Raw genomic sequence first — 27,390 nt, 5'->3', positions numbered from 1 at the left:
ACGATGACCATTAAAAAATACTCCAAAAACATATGTGTTATGATTTATGACAATTGTTAATTGTACCTTTTGTTGAAAGTTATGTCATGTTATACTAACTTGGCCTGCTGGGAAAGGTTCTAAGTCAAAGTTGCTGAACGGTTTTTTAAATAACAAAAATAAACCAAATATGGACCATCTTTATCTATGCCTGACTAATTCACCATGACATAAAAACTTCTTTCCCTCCTTGAAACCCACATGTGACTTGTCACTAATGTTGTTACATCTGAAGTTGATTCAAGAATTTGTATATGGGTTTGAATTGATTTATCACGCGATAAGATACATATGAAAACGTGTTAGGGGACAAGACATGTAACAAAATAACTAGAACATATTTAAGTTTGTGTTTCCATTTTATGTGAGGTATGATTATCCAAGTACATTCGGATAATGTATGAAACCACACAATATATTATATATAAAGTTGCATTTTTAGAACAGGTCCGGGTAGAAATATTAGACCATGAACCCGTCTGCATGTAAAATGTAGACCAAATCATACTTTTAACTTTTCTTTTCTTTTCAATCCCTTGACCATAGTCATATATATATTCAACTCAACAAGAAAAAAAAGAAAGAAAAAAGACAGTACCCAATTTCAATAATCTTCTCTGATAGATAGTTTTGTTGAGCAGAGTTTTCAAGCAATTTTATTTCAATCATGTTGTTCTTCCAGACCCATCTGATCACTTTCTACCTTCTTGTCTTCATCACTTCTGTAGCGTCACTTACCTTCAATTTGACAAATATTGGTCCATCAAATCAGAATCGGGACATAGTTTCAGAAGGTGAAGGATCTTACATCTCCAACGAGGGAATCCAGGTGACCCCGGATGGGATTGGATCGGATAGAAGCCAGAAAGCCGGACGGGCCACATATATCAGGCCACTACATCTTTGGGACAACCGAACTGGTGAGCTAGCAAGCTTCTCTACCAATTTCACTTTTGTAATTGATTCAAACAGGGAGATATTCTACGGTGATGGTCTCACATTCTTTCTCGCTCAGAATAATTCTGTGATAAGCCCAGGGGGGGCCATGGGGCTTCCAGTGAATGAAACAACTGCTGTGGCGCTTAGCCGATTTGTTGCTGTGGAGTTCGATACATTTGGGAACAGCGACTGGGACCCAATTGCACGTACGAATGTTTCCATGGGTGATCATGTGGGTATCAGCATCAGCTCTCTTGCTTCTGTTACGTCTCAGAGATGGTTAAGCAATATAACTGATGGGAGAGTGTGTCAAGCTTGGATTAGGTACGATTCAGTTTCTAATAATCTTAGTGTTTCCTTCACTGGTTTTCAAAACAATAGAGTCGTGCGTCAAGATGGACTAGTTTACACGGTTGATCTCAGGAGAGAGTTACCTGAGTGGGTTATTTTCGGGTTTTCAGCAGCTACCGGGGCTCAGTTTCAGAAGAATAACGTAAGATCTTGGACTTTCGATAGTTCGGATTTACAAGTTGATGAAACTGACAGGATACCACCTAACGCGGGTCCGGGTCCAGGTCCAGTAGAAGAAAAAAACAACAAACTGGGATTGATAGTTGGAATACCGGTTGGAGTGATTTTTCTTTCAATCATTGCCTTTGTCTTATGGAGGAGGCAGAAGAAGGTCACAGAACATGAAGAAGAAAATTCAATTGATGTTGAGATGAACAATGAATTTGAAACGGGCACCGGGGCTAAAAGATATTCTTACCATGAATTAGCTCATTCAACAGGTGACTTTGCCGAAAAGGAGAAGCTTGGAGAGGGAGGTTTTGGTGGAGTTTACAGAGGTTTCTTGAAGGACTCGAGCACATATATTGCAGTTAAAAGGGTGTCGAAGAGTTCTAAACAAGGGATGAAGGAGTATGCATCAGAGGTGAGGATCATTAGCCGATTGAGGCATAGAAATCTGGTGCAACTCATTGGCTGGTGTCACCAGAAAGGCGAACTCATGCTTGTTTACGAATATATGGAAAACGGAAGCTTAGATTCACATCTTTTCAAGGGAAAGAGCTTACTGACATGGGAAACAAGGTATAAAATTGTTCAAGGTCTGGCGTCTGCTTTGTTGTACCTACATGAAGAATGGGAGCAATGTGTTTTGCATAGAGATATTAAATCTAGTAATGTGATGTTGGATTCGAATTTCAATGCAAAGCTTGGTGATTTTGGGTTAGCTAAGTTGGTTGACCATGAGAAAGGCTCACAAACAACTATGTTGGCTGGAACCTTGGGTTATATGGCTCCTGAATGTTTACTCACTGGCAGAGCGACTAAGGAATCTGATGTTTTTAGCTTCGGGGTTGTTGCATTGGAAATAGCTTGTGGGCGAAAAGCCATTGAGTATAAGGCTCAAGAAAAACAGGTACGGTTAGTAGAATGGGTTTGGGAGCTCTATGGCTCTGGGACACTTTTAGAAGGAGTTGATCCGAGTCTAGGATCAGATTTTGACGAAGAGGAAATCAACCGCTTAATGATCGTTGGCTTATGGTGTGTGCACCCTGACTCAGAATCTCGACCATCAATGAGGCAGGCCATTAAAGTACTAAACTCTGATGCTTCCCTACCTTTACTACCCTCAAATATGCCTGTGGCATCTTATTTGACACCTACAGTTTCGTCACTGTTTGATGTCTCCTCCATTGTTCAATACCAATCTTCAAGTAGCACCACTAACACTGAATCGTCAAAGCAAACAATGTCGTCAACAGTTTCTTTTCCTTCGCCCTCTATGTCACTGTTACATTCAATGCAATGAATCTAGAACTTTTTTTAGAGGTTAAATACAATTAAATGACATATTCTTGAGATTACAACTGTCTATTACAGTTTTTTTTTTTTCTTTTGTAATGAATTTTAGTTAAGCTTCTTAAACACAAATATCTAGAAATAGCTGGCAGCCTTAAAACGCTGGATCGAATTGAGTCCAAAAACTTTCCTTATTTTCTTGGACATTGTGTCTTTATGCATAGAGGGAGCAACACCTCCACGGCTCCACGGCTCTACCAAACTAACTTATACTTACTGTCTCAACATGTGATACTATAGTAGTTCTAATCCTATGATAATCAGGTTTACAAAGGTTAAAACATTGCTCAGTTAACTCTCGTGCCTTGTCAAGAAGGTTTTCATGATAAAGCTTAATGTCAAGAGATGCATAATGTGCCTAAAATTTGGTTATTCTACGTCCTTTTGAAGATGTTTCTAAAATATGAAAAGTAACTGCAACCCAACGATATTCACTCACGCATTCAACTTATGTTATGGTCTCACTACGAGAAAAGAGAGTTTTAACAACTACAAAAGTCATTGCTATACGTGGCATAATTCGTTGCTATAGCCTACAAAAGTCGTCGCTATACATATACACACACTAGTAGAAAAATTAACTTTTTGAACGGTTTAAATGGTCCTTTGGGCAGTTTTAGAACCGCCTATAATAATACTACATACATATACATACTTATAAACACACACATATACACATCAAATTCTTAAAAAGAAACTGCTAAATACCTAAAGAAAATTAGTAAATTCCTAAACATATACAACTATATTTAACAATAATTTCGTCCTGAGCCAACAACCCTAGCTTGAAATCCACCTTCAACAGTTCATAAACAGTGAAAAAAAGTTGAAGGTGAGGAAATCACTAACCTACTACAGATTGGTGAAGAAATTTAGCAGGAAATCCCAAAGCGCCAAAATTTCCCTCCGTCACGCCAAGACCTATACACAAATACATACACATCAAATTCTTAAAAAAAAAACAGCTAAATATCTTAAAAAACTAGTAAATTCCTAAATCTATACATACACATACATCATTAAATTAGACAATACCCTAGCTTGAAACCCACCTTAAAAAACTCACAAAAGATGAAGAAAAGAGGTTGGAGGTGAGGAAATCACTTACCAACTAGCTTGAAACCCACCTTAAAAATTTGGAAAATTCATTTTCAATATGTTAAGTAGTACTTAAAGTAATTTCCACACATGCTTTTGTTTATCCATAAGCGTGTTGCCCGTTTACTAACTATCTCGATGTAAATTCATAATACATTAATAAAAAATTTTTAGTTAATTCCCATCAAAGGGTTGTTGTCCCCAAGTGACCAAAAGAACGTTAGCCACTCGTGGCTTTAAAGATAAACATTAACAAACTTGATCGAATTTTATAAATCATCACAAGATTGCAAAATAAGTTAATTAATTTGTTCTTACAATCTTAAAATTACAAAAAAATGTAAATAGTGAGAAGAAGTAGAGTGAGGAAAGGAAATAATTAAGCAAGAAAAATGGAAAGGGGATACTCTAATTTATAGGTTGTTATTGGGTGACAAAGCACGACCCGTGTCAAATATAAGATCTCATAGGATCTTGGTGCTGAAAAAGGCATCGGGCGTGGTCAGTTCTTGTAGGTCCTAGAAGATCTTCAAATGTCAAACCAAACCAGGATCTTTTTGTCTTTCCTAGGAGAGGGTGCTATTCGTGTCTGGCCAATTCCATGATAGAACTATATTTTTTGACTTATTTCACTTTGTCCGTTGTTGGCCATATTGGTCCAGAAATATAAAATAAAATAATTTAAGCCTCTTTCATTTATATTTTCAAGAAACCATTAAAAAGTGGGTTTAAGAATGATAATTTTTTTGTATATTTATACGTATATCAATGCTCAAAAGAAGGGCTTTAGATTTAGGGGTATTGGATCTGATTAACCCCAACTATTCGTTTTTAACCGCTGGCACTCTCAACTTTGATTTTGGCTCCCACCACCTCCAACTTAACACTTGGGTTGTTGTGTCACCCCGTCGTTAACCAGCTACTAACTTGGTTAGTTTCTTTTGCTGACATGACTTATTTCTAATGACTTGGCTAGTTTTTTTATGAAGTGACAAGGTGACATGGATTTGGAGAAAAATAAAATAAAATAAAGAGTAAATTACAAGTTTTGTCATTTATGTTTTTCCCAAATTTCAGGCATTGTCCTTTACCTTTAAAATTGATGAGTTTTGTGCTTAACGTTTCGAAATCCTGCACGTTATATCCTTTATGGCAAACCCAGTTAGAATTTTCTGCTAAGTTATGTCATGTGCATTGCATACGAGGGTAGAACAGTCATTTCCCCTCCCCCACTTGTGTTTCCTCCCATTTAAAACCCTAATAACACCCCCTGCTCATCTTCAACCCCAATTCATCTTCATATCATTCATCTTCATGAACTCATCATCATCATCATAATTTGCTGCAGTACACCACAGAATCAATAAACTTCATGAAGGATGCTTTCTTGAATTTGACTAAATCCCCTTTAATCGATTATATCGATGTTCCTTTTTGAACTTTCAGCTAAACATAATATGGCATGCACTCAGAGCCCTAGGGGTCGGTAACAAGTCAACAAAGCAGAGACCAACATCAAATTTGGCACAACCATGATTCCACCTGGGTTCATAAGCTGAGGAGCATACAGCCCGCCTTAACCGTAGCCCACATTCCTTATCGCACTATCAGAAGTAGCAGTAGCAGGGGTATTTTTGGTAGTTTTGTTTACACATTGATTGTCTACGGCTTGTCTGCACTGCAATTGATAACCGTCAAAAACCTTATTGGGTTCTTCCAAAGCCTTCTTGAATGACGATTAATCGGACTCGGGGGTGACTTCTTCAGGCGATTCTACAAGGGTTTTTGATGATGAGTTTGTTGTGACGGTTGAGAGGAATCTGTATGGACGAGGTTTTTTCCATTCAGTTGAGGTGTGAGAGAGAAATTGTTCTCCAGTGGTGAAGAAGATGGTGAAGAAGATGATGATGAGTTGATGAAGATGAATGATATGAAGATGAATTGGGGTTGAAGATAAACAGAGGGTGTTATTAGGGTTTTAAAAGGGGGAAAACACAAGTGGGAGGGGAAATGATTGTTCTACCCTCGTGTGCAATGCACATGACATAACTTAACAGAAAATTCTAACTGGGTTTGCCCTAAAGGACATAATGTGCAGGATTTTGAAATGTTAAGGACAAAACTCATCAATTTTAAAGGTAAAGGACAACGCCTGAAATTTGGGACAAACATAAAGGACAAAACTTGTAATTTACTCTAAAATAAATAATATATAAATCTACTCTCTCTCTCTCTCTCTCTCTCTCTCTGTATACAAATACCCTCTCCATCTCTCCCTACCTTCTACTGTTTCTCTCTCAAACCACCACGTTTAATAACTAATCAACAATGGCAATTTCCACCGATCATCCCTAACTGTCGTCGTACCGCCTCATAAGAGGCAAATTTACAGTCTTGCCCTTTCGCAACCAGATCAAAACTATCCTTAAAGGACAATCAATAACAGAGAGAAACGTAGATTGCAGATTTCAATGAAGATACAAAAGAAGAGCAACAATTGTTGTAACAAGAGACGTTTACGAGTTCCCTGAATCGGGTTTTGAAGATGGTGGAAAGCAGGGGTGGTGGTGATGAAGATGATGATGTTGATTTTGTGGAGATTGCGAAGATGAGGGGCTTGACTTTTCCTTGTCCTAGATGGTGGCCACCACATGGGTTTAAAGATTAAACACCATGGATCAGAAGATCCATCAACAAATATCCAAACAACTCGCTTAAACGCAAAGTGCAAGCAATTTGACAACACAAACCACGAAAGCACCTCATAATAAAAATCAAAAGCCGGATCCGTTACCATTCTCATAGCACTGGCATGTACGATACAATTTCTGTTTTCTTCTAACATGAGAACGTTTCCTGGAGTGTGTTTTAGGTATTGTGCTAGGTTTGACCGGCGGTGGAGCGACGACGTCGATCAGTAGAGTTTGGGCGCGGCGTTCGAGGCGGCGGCGTTGTGGATCGGGTGGTGAGAGTGTGAGGTTGTGTCGGCGAGTGAGGGAATTTGCCAACTTAGGATAAAAATAATTGCTTTTTGTTTATTTAAAAAATAGCTTAAAGTATTGCTTCAGATCCATGTCAGCATGCCACGTAGGATAAAAAACTAACCAAGTTAGTGAATGGTTAACGACGGGGTGAAAAAACACACAAAGTGTTATGTTGGAGGTGGTGGGAGCCAAAGTCAAAGTTGAGAGTGGTAGCGGCCAAAAGCAAATAGTTGGAGGTGATCAGAACCTTAGATTTAATGGTGATAAAAAAGAAGAAAATATTGTCCATGTTGGAAAAATAGGTGAAAATAGTATTTTTCACAAATATAGGAAAATGATTTTTTCCTATTTTGGACTAGAAATAAATATAATAAAATGAGCGGGTTTTATATATTTATTTCTGGGTTTGTGTTCTATATTGGAAGAGCTTCGCAACGAACTAAACCACGTCCAAAACGGAGCTAAGATGAATGAGATATCGATGCTCAAAGTTGGGTGTTTGGAACATTCAATGCTGAAACTAAAGGGAAAGTAGCACCTTGTCCCACATCGGAGGAGAGATGGAACTTAAATGGGTATTTAAGGTGGAACTCTCCATCCTTATTGTTTCATGGAAGCACACACTAGTGTCCTCGCGAAGGGTGCGGAGCACCCTAACTCGCACTCGCACACGCGCGCGCGCGCGCGTGGCGTGGGCGATGAGGCGCAATGTGGCGCTTTGATGGCGCACTTTGCACTTCGCATCGCCGAGAGCCGCCTTTGTATTTTTGACCACGTGCGCGTGGTGGATCTCAGAGGCTTCAAGGACCAAGTGACGTGCGGGTTCAAAGCGCGTGACGTGACAGTCCGCGCGCGAGTTCACGTGGTTTGGAGGCGCGCGGTTGCGCGCATGGTGCATGGGTCCTGCTGTGTCGGGTGCGGCGCACCAGAGTGAGCCAATACGGCGCGACTGTGTGGCGTGCTCGTATGGGCTCACATGTGACGTGGCGCACGCACGCATGGACCTGGGCCAGTGTGGCGCACGCGCGCATAGCAGTGAGCCAACAGGACGCACCGCGCATGGGCGTGCAGACCCGGGCGCGCGCGCAGAAGCTTCCAGCATTGAATGACAGTGCAGTTTCAGTCCAGCTTCGTAACTGACGAGTTAACAGGCTTTGACTGAGAATTAAATGACGTATTAAATTGCATTGAAGACGTTTAATGCAATTTAAACCTCTCTTTAATTCGTTTTTGACTGTTTCAACCTAGGAGCTGTATAAATACAGCTCCATACCCACAGCAGAGAGACACCAGCTACACAATAGCATACTCAACATTCTCTCTACAACTCTCATCTTTTTCCTAAAAAGTTCAAGGTAACCTTCGGGTTGTAGGCAAATTCCGGCAGTGCTACTGCTCCGGCTGTTGTACCCTGGGAAACAAAACGAGTACTCTTGGGAGACTCGGAATTTGTTTTAAGGGAAGCGTGTTTACACGTGCCTCAGCCATTCTGTTTCTACTCCTTCTTGTATTTTGGTTTATTTCAGTTGTAATTGTACTAGTTCGTGTAATCAAAACCATTCTGTTTGTGATTTAAACCAGTTTTGTTTTCACTCAGTTTGTGTTTTAAAAACAGATTTGTTTTTAGTTTTCATCTTCAAAGGAACGACTTTGGTTGAAAACTAATTTTGGTTACATTCAGATTGTCCTAAAATTTGCTAAAACTTTCTGATTTGGTCTTCAAAGTTGGACTTAGAAGCCAATCAGTAAGTTCTAATATTAAACAGTAAATTTGTGGTAAAATTAAAATTTAGTAGTGTCCGTCTGATTTTGCGTAAGTCAGACTTTTTTGGACTAATCTTTAAAATTTTAATTTTCAGCATGTTGAACGAAAACGTCAACGTTAACAACACTACAAATGTTGTGACGGGAACCCCCTTGAATGCCCCCACTGTGGGATCGTCCACAGTGGCCAATCACGCTGAACGACCCGAGAAGTTCTCGGGTCTACACTTTAAGAGGTGGCAGCAGAAGATGTTCTTCTACCTGACAACCATGAACCTTGCAAGGTTCTTAACGGAAACCGCTCCCCCACTTGTGGAAGGGGAGACCGACACACAAAGACAGTGTGCGGTAGATGCGTGGAAGCATTCGGATTTCATATGTCGTGGCTATGTGTTAAATGGCTTGTCAGATGCGTTGTATAATGTGTACTACAACGTCAAGACTTCCAAAGACCTTTGGGATGCCTTGGACAAGAAGTACAAAACTGAGGATGCTGGCACAAAGAAATTTGTGGTAGCCCGTTTCTTGGATTTCAAAATGGTTAATTCTAAAACAGTTATGAATCAAGTCCAAGAATTCCAAATTATACTTCATGACATCTCTGCGGAAGGCATGACACTTAGCGAGACATTCCAAGTGGCAGCGATGATTGAAAAGTTACCTCCTAGTTGGGTTGATTTTAAGAATTATCTTAAACACAAACGAAAGGAGATGACTATAGAGGACCTTATTGTTCGTCTTCGGATTGAAGAGGACAATAGAATTGCCCTAAAAGGCAGCCTTGCGCAGACTAGTGCTAGCGCAAATTTGGTTGAGCATGGGCAATCCTCTAAGGGCGCGAAGGGTAAGGGGAAAAAGGAAAAAAGGGAAAGCAAAGGCTAGCAACCTTGGACCAAAGAAAGGGGTTGTGAAAAAGAAACCTCAGACGTTCCAAGGGACTTGTTACAACTGTGACGAGCCGGGGCATCGGGCTAACCAATGCAAGAAACCAAATCGTGAGCGTGCGCACATGGTGGATGAAGACGGAATGCCTTTGGTGGCAATGATTTCCGACAAAAGCGCAATGATGGATGAGGTCACTACTGTGACCAACACTCCAAAAGGTTGGTGGGTTGATACGGGCGCGACCCGTCACGTTTGCGCAGAAAAAAGCCTCTTTACCACCTTCAAGGCGCTTTCTGGAGAAGAGATGTTGTATATGGGAAATGCAGCCACCGCTGACATCATGGGTGAAGGAACGGTGATCTTGAAGTGGACTTCGGGGAAGGAGCTCACTCCAAGCAACGTGTTGTATGTCCCGGACTTACGCAAGAATCTAGTCTCGGGATGGTTGCTTAATAAGTTTGGATTTCGTTTAGTTTTTGAGAGCGATCAATTTGTACTAACTAAACGAGGAATGTATGTAGGCAAGGGCTATGCCCAAAATGGTATGTTCAAATTGAATGTAATGGCTGTCAAGAACATGAATAAAATTGCTACTACTTCTACTTATATGCTTGAGTTTTCTGATGCGAATAAATGGCATGGTAGATTAGGTCACGTCAATTTTAATTCAATACGCTATTTAATCAATTTAAATTGTATACCAACATTCCATATTGATTCACACTATAAATGTGAAACTTGCGTAGAATCCAAACTTACAAGATCATCCTCGAAATCGGTTGAACGAATAACCGAACCCCTTGATTTAATTCACACTGATATTTGTGATTTAAAAGCGGTACCCACAAGAGGTCAAAATAAGTACTTCATCACGTTTATTGACGATAGTACTAAATATTGCTATGTATATTTACTAAAAAGTAAAGATTAAGCAATAAGTAAATTTATCTTGTACAAAAATGAAGTTGAGAATCAACTTCAAAAGAAGATAAAAGCTTTGCCAAGCGACCGAGGAGGCGAATATGTTGCACCTTTTGCCGATTTATGCGCAAAAAGTGGCATTGTACATGAGTGTACACCTCCTTATTCTCCACAATCAAATGGCGCGGCGGAACGAAAGAACCGCACATTAAAAGAAATGATGAACGCCATGTTGATAAGTTCTGGGGTGAGCCAGGAAATGTGGGGGGAAGCCATTCTCTCAGCTAATTATCTTTTGAACAAGATACCACTCAAAAAGAGAGACGAAACTCCATATGAGTTATGGAAAAGGAAGAAACCTTCATACAAATACTTGAAAGTATGGGGGTGCCTAGCAAAGGTGATTGTACCACCTCCTAAGGCTCTTAGGATAGGACCCAAAACTGATGATTGCATATTTATTGGGTATGCGCATCAAAGTAGTGCACATCGCTTTCTTGTACATGAGTCCAAGAATCCTGATGTACACGTAAACACTATCACGGTGGTGAATCCTAACGTTGTGTCTTACTTTGAAAATGTGTTTCCTTTGAGAAGACAAACACATGCAACGTCATCAACACCTACTTTTGAAGTAGGTGAAAGCTCTTCTACACCAGTTGATGAGGTAGTTCATGATAAGACACATGAACGACCTGAGGTTGAAGAAAGTGATCGTAGGCGAAGTAAAAGGCCAAGGGTTAAAAAATCCTTTGGTCCAGACTTCGTTAGCTATATGGTTGAGGGTGAGCCCAATACATATCGCGAAGCGGTTTCCTCTTCAGAAGGACCTCAATGGAAAGAAGCAATAAGAAATGAAATAGATTCTATATTGCAAAATCATATTTGGGAGTTAGTAGATCTTCCACCTGGTTGCAAACCAATTGGATATCGTTGGATAATCAAAAGGAAGATGAAAACTGATGGAAGTATTGATAAGTACAAGGCTAGGTTGGTGATTAAAGGATTTTGACAAAAGGAAGGTCTAGATTACTTTGATACCTACTCGCTTGTGACGCACATAACCTCGATTAGATTGGTTCTTGCTATAGTGGCTTTAAGAAATTTGGAAGTTCACCAAATGGACGTCAAAACCGCATTTCTAAATGGCGATTTAGAAGAAGAGATTTACATGGAGCAACCTGAAGGTTTCTCCGCCCCAGGTCAAGAGGGTAAAGTATGTAAACTCGTCAAGTCTTTGTATGGCTTGAAGCAAGCACCAAAACAATGGCACCAAAAGTTTGATCATGTCATGATTGACAATAGATTCAAAATAAATGAGTGCGACAAATGTGTTTATTTCAAAGACACAAATGAAGGTTATGTGATCTTATGCCTTTATGTAGACGATATGCTTATCATTGGAGTAATGATAAAATTATCAAAGCTACTAAAAGCATGTTGAAAGCGAGATTTGACATGAAAGACATGGGTTTAGCGCATGTGATTCTTGGAGTAAAAATCATAAGAACCCAAGATGGTCTTGTGTTAAGTCAATCTCACTATGTGGATAAAATTCTTGAAAAATTCAACTCGGGAGATACGAGTGTAGCTCGAACTCCAGTTGATACCTCCCAACATCTCATGAAAATTAAAGGAGATGGAGTTGCTCAGTTAGAGTATTCAAGAATTATTGGCAGTCTAATGTATCTAATGACATGTACTAGACCCGACTTGGCTTACGCGGTGAGTAGGCTAAGTAGATACACCAGCAATCCGTGCGCGGATCATTAGAAAGCTATCACGAGGGTGCTTAGATACATAAGATACACAAGAGATTATGGACTGCATTATACCCGACAACCAGCAGTGATCGAAGGATACACTGATGCAAACTGGATATCGGATAATAAAGATTCCAAATCAACAAGTGGTTACGTGTTTACACTTGGAGGAGCTGCTATTGCTTGGAAGTCTTCTAAGTAAACGGTCATAGCAAGATCCACAATGGAATCCGAATTTATCGCCTTGGATAAGTCAGGCGAGGGGGCGGAATGGCTACGTCAATTCGTGGAATATATTCCAAGATGGCCAAAGCCTTTGCCAGCCATATGTGTACATTGTGATAGCCAATCAGCGATTGGTAGAGCTCAAAGCTTGATGTACAATGGCAGATCAAGACATATGCGACGTAGACATAACACGATACGACAACTACTCTCAACGGGTGTTATCACAATTGATTATGTGAGATCAGCGGATAACATTCCTGACCCGTTTACAAAAGGCTTAAGCAGAGAGTTAGTAGAAACGTCGTCAAGAGGAATGGGACTAAAGCCCGTGGTAAATGGGAATATGAGGGAAACCTAACTTAGTTGACTGGAGATCCCAAGATCTAAGTTCAATAGGACAACTTAATCATATTACCAAAACGGAGTCACTATGGGGGAGTACCCCAAACTAAATAAAAGGGAGTTATATATACTTCCTAGTCCATTCCAATCAGTGACATGAAGTGAGGTTAAGCATATTAAGGTTAATGATTTTGGGAAATCAAATAACCATGATGCTTTTAATGATTCATGGGAATCACCTATGTTAGAGAGAAGTGGGGTCGCTTAAAATGGATTTGTGGGGTGTGCAAATCCTAGAGCTCTCGCAGAACCAGGCTAGTATTCCAGGACCATAATAGGACACGACAATGAGGAGTTGGCCAAACCAGGTAGGGGTGTTCTTCGGGTTTTTTAATCGGGTTTCGGGTTTTTCGGTTCGGGTTTTTCGGGTTTTCAAAACTAAATATTTAACCCGATGACCAAACCTTTCTAGGTTCGGTTTCTTCGGTGTTCGGGTTAAATGGTTTGGGTTAGAACGGGTTGGGTTAGATCGGGTTTTGGGTTAGAAAATGAACTAGGTTAACAAATAAATACAACCTTCTAAATTTAAAATATCAATATTATTTATTAGCGAACACTACAAAAACAATTTTATAAAACAACTCTTCTATGGTAATTTAATACAGATTATAAATTGTAAAATGCATCCTGTATTTTAAGTAGAAACAAATTATTAATTGTAACATGTTTAATTCCATACATTATATATTACATTTACTTTTTCAATCATCATTTCGAATGTAATTGTATAGTTATTAAACAAGCTTTTCTTAAATGATTGGAACTAAAAAGCTATCAAGAATAGTTTAAATTGAAGGGAGGATTAGAGGATATTAAATTGAAGATGTATGTTGAGATTTTAAACTTTTAAAAATTGGAGATATGGATGAAATTAGTGATTTAAAATTTTTAGAAGATATGGTTGGTTGCATCATGGAATAGGAAAGAATTATTAGTTTCTTTTAAAAGATATGACTATATGTAGAAAATATGCTAATTGTTTTAAAGTTATTTCGGGTTTTTCGGGTTAAACCGTTTACCATTTATTCAACCCATTAACCAATCCATAGAACTATATTCGGGTTCGGGTTTATAGTTATTCGGTTACTAGTTCTTCGGGTTTTGTCTACTTCGGGTTTGGGTGACTTCGGTTTCGGTTTGGGTTTCGGGTTTCGGTTAAAAAAGACAGCCCTAAAACCAGGTAGAGTATTGTGTGGAGTGTATTGTCGTTTACACAAATGGGGGTATGTTCAAGGACATCGCGTCTACACACCGCTAGTAAGCTAAGTGCGCTTCACAAAAGAAGGTTCAAAGGTGACAACCTACCTATCTTGCAATACTCAACGGTCGAAGTTTATCGTTGAAAAGTGTAAGGAAAAGATCCATTTCCATACATGTGGGGGATTGTTGGAAATTTGATGAAAATATCATTTTTCATGTGGGGGATTGTTGGAAAAATAGGTGAAAATAGCATTTTTCACAAATATAGGAAAATGATTTTTTCCAATTTTGGACTAGAAATAAATATAATAAAATGAGCGGATTTTATATATTTATTTGTGGGTTTGTGTTCTATATTGGAAGAGCTTCGCAACGAACTAAACCACGTCCAAAACAGAGCTAAGATGAATGAGATATCGATGCTCAAAGTTGGGTGTTTGGAACATTTAATGCTGAAACTAAAGGGAAAGTAGCACCTTGTCCCACATCAAAGGAGAGATGGAACTTAAATGGGTATTTAAGGTGGAACTCTCCATCCTTATTGCTTCATGGAAGCACACACTAGTGTCCTCGCGAAGTGTAACGCCCTGCGTTTTCAAACTTCCTACATTTAGAAACCTTACGTGAAATTCTAACTTTGGAAATCTTGTGTTCTTATAACCATTCTTTCATTGTAATCGTTGTAAAATACGGAACTTGCTACGTAAATAAAACTTGTACATTACACTTTTTACCTAGTTAAATCATGTTTTATTTCATATTTCACCTTGTTACAAGTTAGGGGAAGCATTGTTGCACATTATTACACAACTTAATTAACAAAATTACTCATTATAATGTTTTAAAAAATAAAAAAAAATAAAGAAATATGGCAGCCCAATTCAGCAAAATTCAGCCCCATATAGTTGGGTTTTGTGGGCTAGTTTCAAGGTGTAACCCCTTGTAAACACTTCCAAAGCCCAACCCATTGAAACCCTAATCCTTCCCCCTATAAATACCACTTATAACCAGCCTCCCTACCACTTTTGCAACCCTAAAAACTCACAAAACATCCACCAAACCGTAGCTGAAAGCAAGGGTTCGAGTAGATTGACACCCCTTCACGAAAATGAGCATAACTCACTCAATTCTTATCCGATTCACTCGATTCTTTTTCCTACTTGCTTGTATAATCATGGGGTTCGATTCCTAGACTTCTCCTTGGAGAAATCAGACCTGGAAATGCCCCGAAATAGTCCATAAACTTTCTGTTTGTTTTTGTGTTCATCAAAAACTTGTTTAAACCTATGCAACTTGTGTCTAACACATCTCATACCTATGTCCTAATGCTTACAACTTATCCCATGGTTGGTTAAGCTTAAAAACAAGGTTGAGACATTTAAAATAAGAGGATTAAACCTCATAAACTTGGTGTTTTGTTTAGGGTTTTTAACCCACAAGTCATGTCAAACTTTGTCTTTGATACATGAGTGATTATGGAACAACTTGGGTTGTCCAAACATACAATCCTCACATGATTTGATGATTTCTCTTAGTTAGTGTGTATATTTCTTATTCTTTATTGTATGTTCATGACCCTCCTTGGTTGTTTTTTTTACATCAAGTGTAGTGGTGAACACATAGAGGTGCCTAAATGGAAGACTTGATCTTCCTACCTCCTACATGACTTCTATGACATTTAGAGGTACCAAAATGAAGATTTTAATCTTCTACCTCATGCTTGAACTATTGGACATATATTATATAACCTAAATATATTATTCGAATAATCGAATCTTTGATGATGAACTAGTGTTCATATGTCGGGGTACTAGATTACATCATCCTAGACTATGATAACTTGTCACGATTCTAATGGAACCTTGTTCCATGAAAACATCTAAACTCCTTCGAGTTTCCTAGTGTCAAGAACAAGCATCATATGTACTAAATGATTATTTTCCATGTTATTCTCATATCTTATTTTTATGTTGTTTTAAACACCGAATCTCGACTCTAAACATACTTGAACCTTAACCCTTATACATTCGGACTCTAAATCTCTACTCGTCAACAATTGGATAATCGGAAAACATATGCAAACTTTGTGAGTATACTCGTACTTTTCCCCTTTTTACTTTTACTACTTTTGGGGTGTAACATGTTTACCTATTGAAACTTACACATGAACTTTTGTCTAAACACATGAACATTCCTATAACATGCTTGTATATGTGATGACTTGATACTTTAAATTTGGGTGATTCTTATGTGTTGAACTTATCATTAACTTCGTACGAGCCAAACCTTGACATATGTAGCGCTATAGGATTAACGACCCGCCTCTACTGAAACTTTGGTTATGTCATGAGCAAGTTGCGTTTTCTTGGTTTGATATGTTAGACACATGCCATGTTTAAATGTTTATCTTGAATCACATGCTTGCTATGAGGAATTGTTCAAACTTATCTTTTGCTATGTACGTATCAAACTTGTATACTCGCCTTTGCTTTTGCATTGAACTTTATTTTAAACATGTTACAGGTTGATGAGGACGATGCTAAGAAAAGAAGTAGCGTTGATGCCTAGATACACATATAGACGTTAGGGTTTAATATGTTGTATCAAATTTTGTTATGTTATCATGTTGTTATGTTAAACTTGTTGTATTTGAATTTCTTGTAATGTTGACTATTTGAAGTTATGAAATGAAATGAAATTTGGAATTTCTAAATATTGTCACAAATAGCGTTATGATGTCTCTAGCAATCTTCACACTTCGTCTCATCCCGATGTTTCCGCCATTGGTTGGGGTGTGACAGATTGATATCAGAGCCATAACTATAGGGAATTAGGAAAAGTAGGAATGCTTTAGCCTAGTCTATAGTTTTAGAACCTTATTCGTATGCTTTGCTTGGACTACTACATGATACTTTATTTGTTACTTATTTATGCTCTTTTAAACATGTATGTTACTCATGTGTAATATTCGACATGTTATTCTTACGCATTAATGCTTGTTTTATTATGTGTTAACACTTGTTTCGTTGTTCGATTCTTTATGTGTTATTCTTGACATATTTCTCTATGTGTTAATACTTGTTTTATTTCATTATTTAAGTATCATCCTTGATATGCTTTCTTATGTGTTTATACTTGTTTGTGTATCTCCTTCGACATACACTTCCCTCATGCATTTTACTCGATTATTCTAAATCCGACAACACTCATATTGTACAAATGAGACGAATTCACCAAAATAGGCGTGAAACCCACAATTTGGTGAACGACTCTCAATCTACCTATTCTTTTTTTTTACACGAGATATCGCGATTAAGCTAGGAGTGAAATCCACATCTTAATGGTAAATCTCAAATTTCAAGTTCTAGTGGACCCTCGTCAACACGTCGAAATTAAATTTTGACCCGACGAGTACCAACCACACTTAGGATACGAAATCGTCAAGTTAGGGGTGAAACCCGCACCTTGTCGACTAGTTCCACTCCTTGGCATTTTTTTCATAAATCCCGCCAAGTCTCGAAATTTCGATTGATTTGGGACATGTAGTAACCGGAAGGGTAAATACCGTTAACCGACTTGTCGGCGAGAGTATTTTACCTATTAGGCCAAAACATGCTCCTCAAATTCAAAAGACTTTTCGACCACTTTGGTTAGTCAAAGTTCCGTTTTGGAACACTCCAAACTTTGGTCAAACATGTGTTTCTATTGTTCATTTTATACGATGCAATCTTTCAACCTCGAGTTTACCTTTGATTTCTCTTTTCACACGCACAACATATCGAACCTTTTCGATACATTTATATATGCATGATTTTCATATAATTTAAATTCATATTCCTTGTAACAACTAGTGGAGAGGTATCATCGAGATTGGAGTGACTTCCTTAGCTTGACGATTGACTCCACCCCTCTTCCCTTAAAACGACCTCACCAACGAGTTAGGGGTGATTCCCTTACTTAGGTGACCGTTACCCAAAACTTCTCTTTCAAAATATTTTATTATGCAAACCCGATCATGTTTTATACCTAAATCATTTATCATTATTCAAAATACCTACTTATACCGATTTCAAAATACATTGTTTATCAAACGTACTTCTTATTCTACCATCCATTTTCACTCAAATCATATACACAAGATTCTTAATCATGTCTTTACCGTTTTACTACATGAATTTCCAAACCTTACGAAATGCTACCTATCAATTTAATCGGTCTAATGAATCTCTTGCCCATGAACTTCACATCTGATTTATTAACTGAAACACGTTCACATTATATCATCATACTAGAGACTTCCACTCTTAATCGAAATCAAACTAACCTTTCTCAATTACTTATAAGACCTCATAGATGTTATATGACCGTTTACCAAATACTCTTTCCAACATCAATAAATCCTTTGTTAAAATTATTTTTAAACAATCACTAAGTTCTTTTACTAAATTTCTTTTCTTTTCTAAGGGTCGACGTTTTCACAAGAACTTTCAAAGTCCAAAATTTTCATGTTTTGATGCAAATGAAACAAACCCGTTATTAAAAAAAAAAAAAAAAAAAAACCTTCTCTACAACGCTTAACTCGTCATCCAAATTTCAAAACACGTGGGCTAGAAGACTTCATGGGGACCGACAATTTTCAACATACGTGAACTCCTTTTTTTAAACAAAAGTAGCATTTCAATCATTACAAAATACGTTAAGCATGACCAATGAGTACTTTATGTTCCTTTGCATATACAAACTATATTCTACCTTTCAAACCAAGCTCAATCTAATTTTGATTCGACAAACTCAACATTTTGTTTAAACAACTATACATGCACATCATCATACACATTTTAGTCGATATCTCGCGATAACATCATTTACATCGTTCGTATCTACATACTTAACCTTTTTTTTTCTCTACAATGTCTCAACGTACACCATATACGCAATATTTATTTTTCATACCTACACCTATGTTCATACGTTTTATGCTTGTACTCATACACATACTACTTATACGTTTTACGCTTCTGCTTATACACATACTACTTACACGTTTTATGTTTATGCTCATACATACATGCGTATTCATACTTAAACTTATGCTCATACTTTCATCCTTACTCATGATTCGTACATTCGTACCTATACGCGAGCGTAATCCGAGGGATTCGCTTACGTAGGTCCCATACATGCTTAAACATAAACATGCTTACATACGACATTCTTCTACGTACACATTCTTATTTTCAAATTCATGTATACCTTGATTCATACATAACTAGTACAAGCTATGTGGATCATGCGACAATCAGTATAATCGCGGGTGCACACGGGATTATAGTGATAGGCGTATGAGAACCATAGAGTGTACTACTGTGTATGGTAAGACACGGAACGTAACATGACCCCAAGTAACGAAACGGACGTAATGTGGTTAAAACATGGTGGATACGCCGCTCATACAACTTCCTATATATAAGTGTTTTCACCATGTTACCAAACTTTCGTAAAACGTGCCATGAGAAATTCAGTGTGTTGCAGACCTTTTGGACCTAATACAACTTCACGCAACTCACAAACGCATTATATCCGATTATTCATGACGAGACTTCATCCTAAACACACTACGTTCATCTATCCAACACTTATGCTATTCACATACTTGTACTCTTTAAGAGTCATTCGTTCATTCTATACTCGTATTATTTTATACAAAACTCGTTCGCAATCCAGCTTGTTTAAACATTTGAGTCCTAACTTACCTCGTTACCTATAAAATAGCCTCCCTATTCTTGATTCTTGTGAAACTATACTTAGTATACCTCTATTGCTTTATTTAAAGTAACAAACCTTTTCGTTCCTCTCAATAAACAGGTTTTACGAAAGTATGATTTTTTTTATACTATCCTTAAGAACTTCCCCTTGCAAATCTACCTTGACGTTCTCCAAAGTTTGGTACTTTTCAAAACTTTCAAACTTCCCAAGTTTCAATTCTTAATGATCACCTTTATGCCAAAAACTCTTTCAAGACTTCCTCTTGAATAAATTTCGGGACGAAATTTCCTAAAGGAGGGGAGACTGTAACGCCCTGCGTTTTCAAACTTCCTACATTTAGAAACCTTACGTGAAATTCTAACTTTGGAAATCTTGTGTTCTTATAAACATTCTTTCATTGTAATCGTTGTAAAATACAGAACTTGCTACGTAAATAAAACTTGTACATTACACTTTTTACCTAGTTAAATCATGTTTTATTTCATATTTCACCTTGTTACAAGTTAGGGGAAGCATTGTTGCACATTATTACACAACTTAATTAACAAAATTACTCATTATAATGTTTTAAAAAATAAAAAAAAATAAAGAAATATGGCAGCCCAATTCAGCAAAATTCAGCCCCATATAGTTGGGTTTTGTGGGCTAGTTTCAAGGTGTAACCCCTTCTAAACACTTCCAAAGCCCAACCCATTGAAACCCTAATCCTTCCCCCTATAAATACCACTTATAACCAGCCTCCCTACCACTTTTGCAACCCTATAAACTCACAAAACATCCACCAAACCGTAGCTGAAAGCAAGGGTTCGAGTAGATTGACACCCCTTCACGAAAATGAGCATAACTCACTCAATTCTTATCCGATTCACTCGATTCTTTTTCCTACTTGCTTGTATAATCATGGGGTTCGATTCCTAGACTTCTCCTTGGAGAAATCAGACCTGGAAATGCCCCGAAATAGTCCATAAACTTTCTGTTTGTTTTTGTGTTCATCAAAAACTTGTTTAAACCTATGCAACTTGTGTCTAACACATCTCATACCTATGTCCTAATGCTTACAACTTATCCCATGGTTGGTTAAGCTTAAAAACAAGGTTGAGACATTTAAAATCAGAGGATTAAACCTCATAAACTTGGTGTTTTGTTTAGGGTTTTTAACCCACAAGTCATGTCAAACTTTGTCTTTGATACATGAGTGATTATGGAACAACTTGGGTTGTCCAAACATACAATCCTCACATGATTTGATGATTTCTCTTAGTTAGTGTGTATATTTCTTATTCTTTATTGTATGTTCATGACCCTCCTTGGTTGTTTTTTTTACATCAAGTGTAGTGGTGAACACATAGAGGTGCCTAAATGGAAGACTTGATCTTCCTACCTCCTACATGACTTCTATGACATTTAGAGGTACCAAAATGAAGATTTTAATCTTCTACCTCATGCTTGAACTATTGGACATATATTATATAACCTAAATATATTATTTGAATAATCGAATCTTTGATGATGAACTAGTGTTCATATGTCGGGGTACTAGATTACATCATCCTAGACTATGATAACTTGTCACGATTCTAATGGAACCTTGTTCCATGAAAACATCTAAACTCCTTCGAGTTTCCTAGTGTCAAGAACAAGCATCATATGTACTAAATGATTATTTTCCATGTTATTCTCATATCTTATTTTTATGTTGTTTTAAACACCGAATCTCGACTCTAAACATACTTGAACCTTAACCCTTATACATTCGGACTCTAAATCTCTACTCGTCAACAATTGGATAATCGGAAAACATATGCAAACTTTGTGAGTATACTCGTACTTTTCCCCTTTTTACTTTTACTACTTTTGGGGTGTAACATGTTTACCTATTGAAACTTACACATGAACTTTTGTCTAAACACATGAACATTCCTATAACATGCTTGTATATGTGATGACTTGATACTTTAAATTTGGGTGATTCTTATGTGTTGAACTTATCATTAACTTCGTACGAGCCAAACCTTGACATATGTAGCGCTATAGGATTAACGACCCGCCTCTACTGAAACTTCGGTTATGTCATGAGCAAGTTGCGTTTTCTTGGTTTGATATGTTAGACACATGCCATGTTTAAATGTTTATCTTGAATCACATGCTTGCTATGAGGAATTGTTCAAACTTATTTTTTGCTATGTACGTATCAAACTTGTATACTCGCCTTTGATTTTGCATTGAACTTTATTTTAAACATGTTAGAGGTTGATGAGGACGATGCTAAGAAAAGAAGTAGCGTTGATGCCTATATACACATATAGACGTTAGGGTTTAATATGTTGTATCAAATTTTGTTATGTTATCATGTTGTTATGTTAAACTTGTTGTATTTGAATTTCTTGTAATGTTGACTATTTGAAGTTATGAAATGAAATGAAATTTGGAATTTCTAAATATTGTCACAAATAGCGTTATGATGTCTCTAGCAATCTTCACACTTCGTCTCATCCCGATGTTTCCGCCATTGGTTGGGGTGTGACACGAAGGGTGCGGAGCACCCTAACTCGCACTCGCACACGCGCGCGCGCGCGTGGCGTGGGCGATGAGGCGCAATGTGACGCTTTGATGGCGCACTTTGCACTTCCCTGGGCGCGCGCGCAGAAGCTTCCAGCATTGAATGACAGTGCAGTTTCAGTCCAGTTTCGTAACTGACGAGTTAACAGGCTTTGACTGAGAATTAAATGACGTATTAAATTGCATTGAAGACGTTTAATGCAATTTAAACCTCTCTTTAATTCGTTTTTGACTGTTTCAACCTAGGAGCTGTATAAATACAACTCCATACCCACAGCAGAGAGACACCAGCTACACAATAGCATACTCAACATTCTCTCTACAACTCTCATCTTTTTCCTAAAAAGTTCAAGGTAACCTTCGGGTTGTAGGCAAATTCCGGCAGTGCTACTGCTCCGGCTATCGTACTCTGGGAAACAAAACGAGTACTCTTGAGAGACTCGGAATTTGTTTTAAGGGAAACGTGTTTACACGTGCCTCAGCCATTCTGTTTCTACTCCTTCTTGTATTTTGGTTTATTTCAGTTGTAATTGTACTAAATTTTAGCTTTCTATTTTCTGTATTGTAATCGTACTAATAAAATTTGTTTTATTTTATTTAATTACGCGAACGGTTCCTACAGTCCAAAGCAAAGGAAAGGGCAAAGATGCTTTAGGGAAGCAAATTACCAAGGCGAAGGATCGATTTGGAAAATCGCCCGAGACGGCAAGAGCAAAGGAATGCACCAGATGCACGCTTAAGCTATTTTGCAATATAATTTTGATGACTTTATGCTTTAAACTTTTGATGCAATATGATTGTAGGGATAAAGAAGTCTAGAAGATGGAAGCCGAATGGAAGAACTTTAAGATCACTTCATAGTGAAAATTCAAGATTAAAATGTTTAAATTGATAAAAAACAATTATTTACTATTATTGTTTCGAATAATTGTTTCCGGTAATTCCTTTGCTGCATGAAAAAATATTTATGAATGATATTGGCAGCTTATGTGTTTATATAATTCATGTATGCTTTATGGTTCTTTAGAGTTAAGTTATGAACTCCTATGTTATAAGTACCATCTATAGCCGTCATGAAACATAGACTTATGGAGATCAAATGATAAATGTCAAAAACATGTTTATACCTAGTTGACTAAAAGTATACAAGTCATGCATAGCATATTAGATAATCATGAACACAAGTAGGTTCTAAATGATAAATATCATAAACATGTTGATGCATGAGATTTATAAGCGTAAGTGTAAAACAACTATAATCTTTTACTGTTATTGTATTTTACCGTTATCACTGGAATCTTTTACTTGATTATTGTCTTTAAACACTAAGTCTTGGACTAAATGGTAAAAGGAGTCTTAACCACGTTCATAAATTATTATTGTAATAATAATAATAATAATAATATGTTGTTGCCACGAAGTGCCTTAACAAAAAAAAAAAATCCAACTCGCAATCAAGAGCTTTAAACAAAACAAGTGCAGAGCACCAGAGGTTTGGTATGGAATGTTTAAGAGAATTAGGAAGTCTTTCAAGCAGAACACCAAAGGTTTGGTATGGAATGTTTAAGAGAATTAGCTAGGAAGTCTTTCAAGACATCCGGAATATGAAAATTACTTATCATGCATTCTCCCAAAAAATAATTGATATCACCTATACCAATCTAATAGTTAGATCTAGAGGACATGAATAGATCTATAGCCTAACTCGCTGTGAAGAAAATTATGAATATTCAAAACTAGGCATAATCATACGTGGGCACTTCATCCAAACATATAGTCAGGCTCGGCTAAACCCAAGTGCTGGGTGGGCTTGAGAACAGGGCCCAAAAAAGGAAAGGGCCCAAAAAATTTTAAGTTTTCTTTATAGTTATAGATATAACCCAAAATTTGAAACGACGCATCTGCAGCAAACCAAACGACGCTGACGCATCACCGCCATCACGCACGCGGTTCTGTTCGAAAATCGAAATCAAACATTCGAGGTATTTGAAATCTGAATTCTGATCGAAATCAAACATTCAAGCGCGCTGCTGCATCATCAAACGCGGTTCTGATTGAGTCGCCACTCGCCACCACGGTTCGGTTCTGATTTAACAGATTCTGTTATGAAATATGAAAGATGTGATATGAAATTGTGAATTGCTTTTTTTTTTTTTTTTTTTTTTTTTTTTTGCAGTTGATAGATATCTGTTTGGCATATTGAGTTTAAGAAGGGCCGGCTAAACCTAAAGTGACTTCATCTTGAGGTATTGAATGGATTTTATTCGTGTAAATTGTTATTGAATGGATAATATTTAATTATTTATGTATTAGACTTCGTGTGAATTGTTATTGAATGGATTTTATTCGTTAATAACTTAATATGTAGAAATAATGCTCCCGTTCCTAAATACAAACACCTACCCGGCCATCAAAAACGTAAGAGGAAGAAGATAGAGGAAGAGAAAAGAAAGGCGGACGAAGTAAAACAAAACCGAATACACAAGTTTTTTTCAAAGAAACTCAAAGTTCTAGTTCTAACTTGGGTGATGATAATGTGGGTGAAGACAATGTGAAAGGAGATAAATGCATATAAAGTGTTGTTGACACTTTACATGCAGTACTATATCTTCCAACGTAATACTACTTATCCTTATGCTATAAATGCATATAAAGTGTTGTTGACAATTCCGGTAACCGTGGCATCGGCAGAAAGAAGTTTCTCAAAGTTGAAGTTGTTGAAGACCTATTTACGTTCTACAATGTCACAAGAAAGGCTAAACGGGTTGGCGACAATATCTATTGAAAGTGAAATATTAGATACTATGGATTACAAGGAGTTGATCGAGAGCTTTGCTTCAAAAAACGCTAGGAGAACCGCACTGTTTGCTAAGCAAGTAAGTTCGATACTTTGATCATTTTTGCTACACTATTTTTGTTAATTTGTTTTATCTATTTCATAACAATTATCGTAGTATTATGAATTTTTAGTATTTATATATATATGATTGAATGATTGATGAGTTTATGTTATATGAAGATTTGCGAATAGGGTCCAAATTTTTTATCTCGAACAGGGCCAAATTTTTTTTTGTGATTTTCGGAGACGGCCCTGCATATAGTAATGTAAAAAGAAGAGTTGCAAATATAAAACTTCGGTTTCGTATATCACATGGTGCCTTGGTAATTGGAATGAAAAAGTATCATTATTTAAAAAAATAAAGCAAAAATAATCATTAAGTAGAGACTTTAAATTGTACCATGAGTAAAATAAATCGCATAACATACTTTGAACGCTTGATAAAGAGATTTAATCAGGTTCAAATGTTGAATTTGGAATAAGATCAACTTGATTACAGTTAAACAGTTGTCAGTCAATAAGTAAGTATGTATGAGTAAGTATGAATACTGACAACAAGCTTTCACTAAGAATGAATTTTGATCAAGTCAAAATTGTGTTTAATACCAAGTTATTTAATTTAGATTAGAAAAAGCACAACCTTATTCTTAACTTGAAATCATGATCTAGTATTACACATTGGAACGGATAGTTTTAAAAAAGTACTTTAATACGGGGTCAGGATATATTAGAAAATTTATTTTGGTTGGAAGGATAAGAAGTAATCTTGATCATCTATTAAGTAATCAAGAGATAAGATTAAATGAGTGAGATTGAACAAAAAGAAGAAGACGCGTGAGTTATTTTGAGGGTATTGTAGTCCATTTAAGTCAATAGTTTCTCTTTCCTCGAGTTCCCCTCCATTTTTAAAATGTTAATAAATTTTTCATAGGACATTATTTTTTTTTAATAAAAATTGCACCATAAAAATAAAAACGAGCTTTTTTTATCTTTAAAACGACCACACTATTGTTATACTTTTTGAAAAAAAAAGTTTTCGATAACCCAGATGCCTGAAACGCAATAGACAAAAACACAAAGAGTGAACTGTCATTTTGGTCCCTGAGATTTGGTTACATTTGCTACTTTAGTCCAAATTTGAAACATTTTGCATCTGGGTCCCGTGGTTTCTTTTTTTTTCCGGTTTTGCTCCAAAAATGAAATTCGCTCATATTTCTCAAATTAAATCCTGGTTTTTGTCCTTTTTCTCAGGGGTAAAATGATCATTATGAATTTTATTATAACACATTATTAATTAAAATTATAAAATTTAATTATCATAAATAATCATAATAATAAAAAATAATATATAAAAATTATGTTTAATATATATATTACACATACATTCCTCTCTCTATCTCAACTCTTTCTCTCTAAAACCACCATACCACCACCACCCACCCACCTACTGCCATCATCACCCAACCGTCGCCACCACCACCACCACCCATCTCAAGATCTGCAACAACCATCAAACCCCTCATCAGCTATCGTCCATCATCAAACCTGTCACACCCCGACCGCGTAAAACAACAAATCGCGGCGGAATCGACGGGAAGTGTTGTAACAGAATCATTGTTTCATAACACATGGAAATTGAAGTTTTGTTTTATTGAATTAAAAGAGGTTACAATGTCTTAAAAACAAAGAAACATAACATAATTAACTAGTCTTGCATCTTTTATTGTCACTAAGGCCCAAGTCCGCCTAAGTGTATCTTGATCAATCCTACGCATTAGTTCCCGAAAACACATGTGAAAATAGGTACGTCAGCATAAAAATGCCTGTGAGATACATAGGTTTTATTAAAATAGAATTCATGACTTGTAAGTTTAAAGAAAATGTTTAACAAAAATTGGTCATGAACCTTGTAAAATGTTTTCTTTTATAAATCATACAAAAATTTATAAGAAATCAGATGATATAAAAGAAAGATGCACAGATACATAAATAACCAAGTTAAAATGAGTTTGTATAAAATATGTTGTTTGTAAAACAATGTTTATGTGAAAATATGTTATCTGTTTAAAATGTAATATGTCTAAATTGAAATGGTTTAAATAACGCTACGATATATAATATCATAAAAGCACTTATA

General features: G+C 36.9%; 1 protein-coding gene and 1 long non-coding RNA gene across 2 annotated transcripts; both read left to right on the top strand.

Annotated features, from left to right (window-relative positions):
• The first annotated feature begins 706 nt into the window (after nt 1-706).
• LOC110927800 (L-type lectin-domain containing receptor kinase IX.1) lies at nt 707-2,808 on the top strand. The gene has a single exon (XM_022171200.2). The coding sequence runs from the start codon at nt 707-709 to the stop codon at nt 2,792-2,794; it is 2,088 nt and encodes a 695-aa protein (XP_022026892.1). The 3' UTR covers nt 2,795-2,808.
• Nucleotides 2,809-24,324: 21,516 nt separating this feature from the next.
• Nucleotides 24,325-25,385, top strand: LOC110927799. The gene is made up of 3 exons (XR_002585908.2): nt 24,325-24,491; nt 24,591-24,660; nt 24,783-25,385. It is a non-coding gene; the product is annotated as an uncharacterized LOC110927799 (long non-coding RNA).
• The last annotated feature ends 2,005 nt before the right edge of the window (nt 25,386-27,390 follow it).

Source organism: Helianthus annuus, chromosome 3, assembly GCF_002127325.2.
Source record: "Helianthus annuus cultivar XRQ/B chromosome 3, HanXRQr2.0-SUNRISE, whole genome shotgun sequence".
NCBI classification, from domain to species: Eukaryota; Viridiplantae; Streptophyta; class Magnoliopsida; order Asterales; family Asteraceae; genus Helianthus; species Helianthus annuus.
Note: the sequence above shows the minus strand (reverse complement) of the source record. Positions and strands in the feature narration are given on the sequence as shown.

What these genes read in the sequence shown, in the direction of transcription:
- LOC110927800 (XM_022171200.2), top strand. Translation starts at nt 707, where the DNA reads ATGTTGTTCTTCCAGACCCATCTGATCACTTTCTACCTTCTTGTCTTC.